Source organism: Mytilus edulis, chromosome 14 (genome assembly GCF_963676685.1).
Source record: "Mytilus edulis chromosome 14, xbMytEdul2.2, whole genome shotgun sequence".
In the NCBI taxonomy this organism is placed as follows: Eukaryota; Metazoa; Mollusca; class Bivalvia; order Mytilida; family Mytilidae; genus Mytilus; species Mytilus edulis.
The window spans coordinates 67,819,186-67,827,820 of record NC_092357.1 but is presented as its reverse complement, the minus strand read 5'-3'; the positions used below and the strand labels follow the sequence as shown (position 1 = coordinate 67,827,820).

Sequence of the window (8,635 nt, the reverse complement as noted above, 5' to 3'; positions counted from 1 at the left end):
CATATAAGTTTTTACCTATCTATTTTCAAAATACATATAGGCAAACATTCTTTATTGTGGAAAACTGTCCTTAACCACACCAACAACCAGTCGACTTACTATTTTGTTCTTTCGAATTGTTTGTAGATCTAGTCTTACTGATCTTGTTTGCTTTATGAAGTTTCTGTCTATCTATCATCATGATCATACTTTTCAAGATAAAAAGCAAAATTGCAAAGCTACGGGAAAATCATCAATAAACGGCAAATAATAGTTTTCAAATAAGTATGCCTAAATGCAACCACTGTGAAAGAGAAATAACTTCCCACACCTCTATGATGAGCACAATAAGTCAATAAGTTGTTAACTTACTACGATCATGCATAATAACTTGTAAGTAAATCATTTTTCTTTTTCCTTTTTTTTTTATAATCGAAGTTTGTGTCTATTTATCATAATTTTCTAGATAATTGGGGAAAATGATTTTTTTTTTAAATTCGTAGTTGGAGGGCACCAACTATATGAACATGTTGATGGTAAGGTTATAAGGTAGATTTCATCATTTGTAACCTTTATTTCAAAATCGGATTTTCACAGTCTATAACGGGTACATACTATTAGATAAAAAGTCCTCTAATCATGTGGCAAAACTTTCAGTCATATCATCCAGGTCGTCACGGGATTGGTGATTGTAATGACGTTTGCCTAAATATGGCCCCGTAGTTTCAGATGAATTGTTTAAAGTTAATGGACGACGATCGAGAACTGCGAACGAGGTTGGAATGCAAAAATATGAATCGATGTTGTCCTCCAACGGCTCATCATCCAATTTGTCATGCTCAGCAAGTTTAATTATGTCTTTATGTCTTCCTTTAAGTGTCATATACAATGGAGGTTTCTCGTGATTGTAACAATGAGATGTATCAGTATTTTGATACAGTAGCAAGTCTAATATATCTGTAAAATTTCCTTTGGTGGCCGCATACAATGGATACTGTCCTTCCATCCAATTGAATGAGGAGACATCAACATTGTTCTGCAGTAACATTTGCACTATATCTGTATGTCCTCCTTCCCAGGCAACATACAATGGACACTTTCCATTTCTGGCACACTCAAAAATATCAGCATTTGTTTGCACTAAGGAATCTACTATATCGGTATATTTTCTTTCACATGCAATATACAATGGAGATATCCCTTTCTTCCATTTGACTTTATAGACTTCCGCATTGTTCTGCAGTAACAGTTTGGCTAAATTGGTATTTCCCATTTCCATGGCCACATAAAACGGACTTATTCTATTTTGGTCGCACTGCAAAACATTAGCATTGTTCCTCAATAACAGTTTAGCTACATCCAAATGTCCTCTTTCACATGCCATATATATAGGCGACCTGCCTGCTGTGTCTGTCTTATCCACATTACATTTAACATGAACAATCAAAAAGTGCACCAAATCATAGTAACCACTCGATGCTGATTCTACCAAAGGATACGAAAAATATTTTAAAGTATTAAGATTCAGTTTGTTATTTATTCTACGTCCCGTGGTTTCAAGTTCCTTTAATGCTCTTTTGGCATCCTCATTTCTTCCATAAAAGCTTAATAACTTTTCCCTAAATGTCTGATAAATTAACTGCTTATTATTGAATGTACTTGTAATGACGTCATCTTTTAAATCACATAACAATCTCTCAAAATAGTCTTCTTCTTGGTCTGTCACAAGTACAAATAAATCAGTATTTATATCAACTTCCGTTATAGATTCAAAAACGAAATGATCCCGAATAAATACTGAAGAAGCATATTTGATGAAACAATCTGTAAGGTGCTGTTCACATATAACAGCTGCCATTGCATACATTTTGTCATTTATTATTCTACACTCTGTGCCTCGCAGTTTTAAGTAGGTTCCATTAAGTGTCGAAAACTCTGATTTTAAAGAATTTCTATGCATTTCTTTGCTTAAGTTGATGTCAAATTCTTGTATGATGTCCTCAAGTCTGTTCTTCTTCTCTTCTGGAGGGGATTTGAGTTTTAGCCAATCAGTATTGAATCCACCTTCAAATAAGATACACAGAACAAGAGCACAGAATTGATATTTATTTTCATCAATTATGCTGCTTATATCCTTTTGAATGCTGCTCACAGGAGCTGTAAACAGTTTTTTTACTTCATCGTGTGTTTTGTTCTTCGACAATTTACAAAGCAAGGGAAAGCATTCGCAGTTATTCATGAAATGTTCTGTCTGGTTTATTATATCATCTAGATTGTACTCTTGCATCATTAGCATTCTTTCCTTTGGCAGCAGGCACAACTCGGGTGATAATAAATTACATTCTTTTTGTGTTAATAAAGTAATACGTTGAAACTGTGATTCTTTATATATATGCAGTCTACAAGAAACTAACAATTTTGGATTTGGATTTGATATTTTAAAAGTGCCATAATTTTTTTTTTGCATCATTGTTTGATGTAATTTTGAATATTTTCTCCATTTTTTCTAAATAATCTCTCCATAACTGTAATGTTGATTTGTTGAATGTTTCCTTCCCACAGATGTCATCAACAACAAAAACTTGTTTTATGTTTTTATTATTATAATTCATAATATCTGTTGGTCCTGTTAACACTGGTATTATCTCATATCCAAACCTGTCACGTAAGTGTAGGGCAGCATGATGTATGTTCGAAGATTTACCACAGCCCGAGCTTCCTGTCACAACAATACAGTTATGCAAGGGTAGAGACTCCAGTATGTGACGTGTTCCTCTGGTTTTGACGAAAGTAGTTTCGTCTTGCTTCCATTCTGTTATTTCTTGTATATGTTGAGCTACATAGAAAAAGAAAACCATATCACAAACTACTTTTCTGTAAATTTAATTTTACCACAAATTATCGAAAAAGATTAAGTTCTGCTCACAAAGATGAAGTACAGTTTAAAACTAGTAGGTCTCGACACCATAACAAGTCTTGCTTGCTCAACTGGTTTAATAATATGTTGAAAGTCTTTTAGTAATATGTGCTAGTACACATAACTTAGTATTATACCTTCTGATGAAATCGTGCATAGAAATATGCATTGTCGCAGCACGATATTGATAAATTCAATTACTTGTAATAATTGAGAAACTGGCAAATTCACAGAAAAAGTTTAGAAGAGAAAAGGGGAAGAGGTAGGTATTTCCACCGCCCAGGAATTGTATTTTGGATCAACGATCTGCCGATACCTGTATCTTGGCATTGAACAAGGTCATACTTTTCTATGAATGTTTATGACTTTTTTACACTAAATTCATTGGAATTTGGATGTGTACGGATTGATAATTTAGTCTTAGATGCATGATTGTTTAATTAGTTGTTTCTGGCTTCGTACTCTATTTGGCCATTTAAACATTTTTTTATTCAAGTTTCACGGATGAGTCTTTTGTAGATGAAACGCGCGTCTGGTGTAAATATAAACTTGAAATCTTTGTATCTATGATGAGTTTATATATAGAGCGTCACTGATGAGTCTTATGTATACGAAACGCGCGTCTGGCGTACTAAATCATAATCCTGGTACCTTTGATAACTATTTACACCACTGGGTAGATGCCACTGCTGGTGGACGTTTCGTCCCCGAGGGTATCACCAGCCCAGTAGTCAACACTTCGGTGTTGACATGCATATCATTAATGTGGTCATTTTATATATTTCCTGTTTACAAAACTTTGAATTTACCGAAAAACTAAGGATTTTCTTATCCCAGGCATAGATTACCTTAGCCGTATTTGGCACAACTTTTTGGACTTTAGGATCCTCAATGCTCTTCAACTTTTTACTTGTTTGGCTTAATAAATATTTTGATATGGGCGTCACTGATGAGTCTTATGTAGACGAAACGCGCGTATTGCGTACTAAATTATAATCCTGGTACCTTTGATAACTATTTACACCACTGGGTAGATGTCACTGCTGGTGGACGTTTCGTCCCCGAGGGTATCACCAGCCCTGTAGTCAACACTTCGGTGTTGACATGAATATCATTAAGTGGTCATTTTATAAATTTCCTGTTTACAAAACTTTGAATTTACCGAAAAACTAAGGATTTTCTTATCATAGGCATAGATTACCTTAGACGTATTTGGCACAACTTTTTGGACTTTTAGATCATCAATGCTCTTCAACTTTTTACTTGTTTGGCTGTATAAATATTTTGATATGAGCGTCACTGATGTGTCTTATGTAGACGAAACGCGCGTCTTGCGTACTAAATTATAATCCTGGTACCTTTGATAACTATTTATATCCAACTCAAAGCCAAATAATTGACATATTAGCATTACACACCTTTGGAAACATAACGTTATTTACTTTGTGTTTTGAAGGTGATGTTAAAAACATTTTGTTTGAAAGATGGCAAGGAATAACAGGCAAAATGTATAGTATATCATCATAGAATGGAAGAAAGTGGTAAGCTGAACCAATTCTCAGCAGACAAAAATGTTTATTAACATCCGGAGGTCAATACGAATTTTTATATATTAGATATAAAAAGAATATGTGGTATAATTGCAAATGAGACAATTCTCAACATGACACCAAAATGACACGTAAATTAACAAATATATGTCACCGTACGGCCTTCAAAAATGATAAAAGCCCATACATCATAGTCAGCTATAAAAGGCTCCGAAATGACAATTTAAAACATTTCAAACGAGAAAACTAACGACCTTATTAAGTTACACAAAATGAACGAACAACAAATATGTAATACATTTACAAACGACAACCACTGAAATACAGGCTCCAGACTTGGGTCATGCACATACATACATAATATGGCGGGTTTAAACATGTTAACGGGATCCTAACCCTCCCCATAACCTTTGACAGTGGTATAACAGTATAACATAAGAACGAAGTAAAACAATCAGTTGAAAAAGGATTAACTCATCCGATGGACAAAATACAAGTTGACATGGTCGGGTACTTGTACATCTCAACAACAAAAAGACACTAGGAACTGATCTGAGAGTACTCGCAGTTAATTGACAGCTAATTAAAGCCATAAACAACTAAAAAAATCATCTTAGACTAAATTACCAATGCGTACACATCAAACATCCAATGGATTTAGTGTAAAGACGTCATAAACAGTTAGAGAAAAGCATGACCTTGTGCAATTCCAAGATACAGGTATCGACAGTATATATACATACTAGTAACATTTTGTTTGCTTTTAATTTACAGCTAACAAAATCAATAATTATACCAATAAAAACAATATTCAATGATCTGACTACAGTGCTGAATTGGTAACTTTTTAGAATAAGTTTATTTAAAGGAGCGATAAGTTTACAAGGATCATTTCTAAATTTCCGGGCACGCTTAGTTTCCGTAAAAATGAGGATGTGCTTTCCCGATTGAAATCATTTATCTACAGGTACAACCAAACTTTTATATCTATGGAAAAATTTAGTAAAGGTTTAAGTGATTTATGGTTACGATATCCCTGGTTTAATAAATTACCATTAATGCACTGATTACGTTCGTTAAAATCAAAAACGTCACAACAGACACGGACATAGCAAACGAGTTGTGTTAAATAAACAACGTAAGATGGTGCCAAAGGAAGATCATCATCTAAAAATGGAAAATTAATAATAGGGAACGACAAATCGTTCCTTTTGTCATAAAGTTTTGTTTGGTGTTTCTGGTTTAAAACCGAAATATCTATATCTAGGAAAGAACAGTTATTACTGTTTAAATGTGATTCATTTAAATTAAGTTCTTTGGGGTAAATTTCAGCAGTATATTGGGAAAATTCTTGATTATTTCACGAAACAATATCATCAAGATAACGGTAAGTGTTGTTGAATTTATCAATTGAATACAATTTCGACGGGTCTTACTATGTTAAGTCATAAACTGTGATTCGTAACAGTACAAAAACAAGTCTGTTATTAATGTGGTGCAATTAGTGCCCATAGGGATACCTACAACCTATCGATAAACTTATCAAGAAGAAAATTAACAGCTTCAATCACCTCATCACGTCTCCAGTAGGTATATTTACCTTTCTCATTAGAGAAGAATGAGTTGCAGCAAATATATTTTCATTTAGATCTATCAGACGACCATTTCATTAAATGGGAAAACTTCAGCTTTGTTGTGGTTGTGATATGTTTGTTTACTATATTACTCTCTGTTAAGTAGATGGAATGTAAATGAATTTAGAATTTCATTCTTAAGAACGTCCGTGTAGTATTTACGACATACCACCACATTGTTGGCAGCTTTATCGGCCGGTAAAAACACAATCGCTTTGAAAGTTCTTAAAGTGTATTTCTTATTCTAGAAATAGATATATTTTGTACTCTATCTATAACTTCTGGATTTTTTTCGAAATGTAAAAGAGAGACGAAAGATACCAGGGGGACAGTCAAACTCATAAATCCAAAATAAACTGACAACGCCATGGCTAAAAATGAAAAAGACAAACAGACAAACAATAGTACACATGATACAACATAGAAAACTAAAGAATAAACAATACGAACCCCACCAAAAACTAGGGATAATATCAGGTGCTCTGGAAGGGTAAGCAGATCCTGCTCCACATGTTGAACCCGTCGTGGTTCTTATGTGATAACAAATCCAAAATAGTCTAATTCGGTAGGTCACATTCATGAAAGGGAAGGGTATAGTAGTTACGACGTAAGGAATATATCCGTTATCATTTGTGAAACGGTAATTCTACAACGGTCAACCAACTCGTGATGGCGTCCGTAAAATATACGAAGTGATGATATCAATTTCGTATCATTAAAACGTTTAATACCACCGGAATCGATTACACTTGTCCTAAGATAGGAATTTGACGTGCATTAGTTATCGTTTGTTTTTTTATTTAATAGATAAGACCGTTTGATTTAACGTTCGAATGTTGTAGTCCATCAGCTAGTTTTCAAAAGCGCTCTAGTTAAGGAGTTTGTGTTACACCCCAGGGTACCGCGATTTTTTTTGATAGAATTCAACTTCATTATCTTATTGATAAAATACAAGGTGTTAGACTAAAAGAAAAGTGTCCAAAAGAGGTTTAAAAACGTTCCTTTCAATGATCCCCTCATTAAGCTATCACGACTAAGTAATTTTTAATTAAAATTTTCAATATAAAGCGACTAAAAAAATTAAATTATAGGTCTAAGCAACTAAAACAGATATAAAACTATCATATTTAATGTAACTCTGAAGATTTTTTGTTTAAAAAAAAATGTTTATTTACATTACAAACAATCCGATTTTTTGGGTTAAAATTAAGACATATTTTCTCATTTCATAAAGAAATTCATAATGCAATTATCCGTTTTTGTGAATTAAAATTTAAAATTGACCGGTATGCAATGTTTAAACTATTTGCAGTATTTATATATCGTCTAAAATATGAATTATTCAATAAAACATATGTACGCGTAAATACTCGTGAAATACCGGAAATCATCACATTACCGTCTTCGATTCAGTCGATAATATATTCACACCTGAGTGCACACATAAGCACTTTAAACATATTAATTTGCGACTGAAAACAAACATTAAATTGACGAGTATGTTGTTTTTGTGAGACAAATTATTTTATAAAGTAAATGTGTAAAAAAATATTTATGAAAAAATGACAAATAAAAGTAATTTTTTTACGTTCTGAAAGGGTGCACTCTATCGAACTTAATAAAGGTGTGCTTGTTTACATTTTGTATTTTAGCTCTGTCGTGATTGAGTTCAAATTGTTAGGTCATTTATTCGACAAACATTGCTTTAAAAGAAGGTCAAATAGTCAGTTTGGGAATTTGTTAAGACTTTTTACTTTCTTTGGCACACAACTATGTCGATTTGACATACCGTCTTGTTACTATTTATTTGCTTTTCGTAATGTATACATGGTTCCTCATTTGATAGTGTTTTTCCCCATTTTCTTTCCTTCTTGCTTGGATATATTGCTTCACTGTTCAATGAATTTAGTCTTGTTTTTTAAATTTTGTACATATTGTCAAATGATTTTGTTACTTTGTTTGCAGTCAGTTTTTTGCATATGACCGTCAAAACTATTCCCGATACATGTCAGTCTATTTGCTTCATATGCAAAATATCCATCCTGATGCGCATGAATATCTTTCATCTGGTTGTTTTTATGTTCAGAGAAGCTCTCATGGATTTTCTAGATCTCCAGTTGACCAAACAATAGAGCAAACATTGAACAGAGATACAAAAACAGGAGCTGGCATTGTTGGTTTCAGTGAAAATCAAAGTTTTACTAAATGTTGGTTGTTAAATGCACATGAAAGAGCTTCAATATCATTAAAATGTTCAGATTTGGCAGGAATTGTTAACCCTGAAACATCCGCACAAAAAGAACTTGAAAAACTCAATGAAGCGAGAAGAAACTGACTATTAAAATTGGTTCAGACACTGTAAAGGAAGACAAATCCATTTGAAACGTCTAAGCAGTTATCTGGCTTTTCCTCGGATACTGTTACTTCTTCGGAATTAAGGTGCGACCTTCCAAACGCGTATGAAAAGGGAAAGTCGGCATCAGAAAATGTCATTAATGAACGGCTTATTCAAAAGTCAACCAATATTCTCAAACTAATCAAAAGACAATCATTGC

General features: G+C 33.3%; 1 protein-coding gene across 1 annotated transcript; it reads right to left on the bottom strand.

Moving 5' to 3' along the window:
• Positions 1-616: 616 nt before the first annotated feature.
• Positions 617-2,275, bottom strand: LOC139504421 (putative ankyrin repeat protein RF_0381). The gene has a single exon (XM_071294504.1). It carries the CDS (start codon positions 2,273-2,275, stop codon positions 617-619), a length of 1,659 nt encoding a protein of 552 aa, XP_071150605.1.
• Between the last annotated feature and the right edge of the window lie 6,360 nt (positions 2,276-8,635).

Bases quoted from the DNA above. Each gene is read 5' to 3' on its own strand.
- LOC139504421 (XM_071294504.1), bottom strand. From the start codon at position 2,275: ATGCTAATGATGCAAGAGTACAATCTAGATGATATAATAAACCAGACA.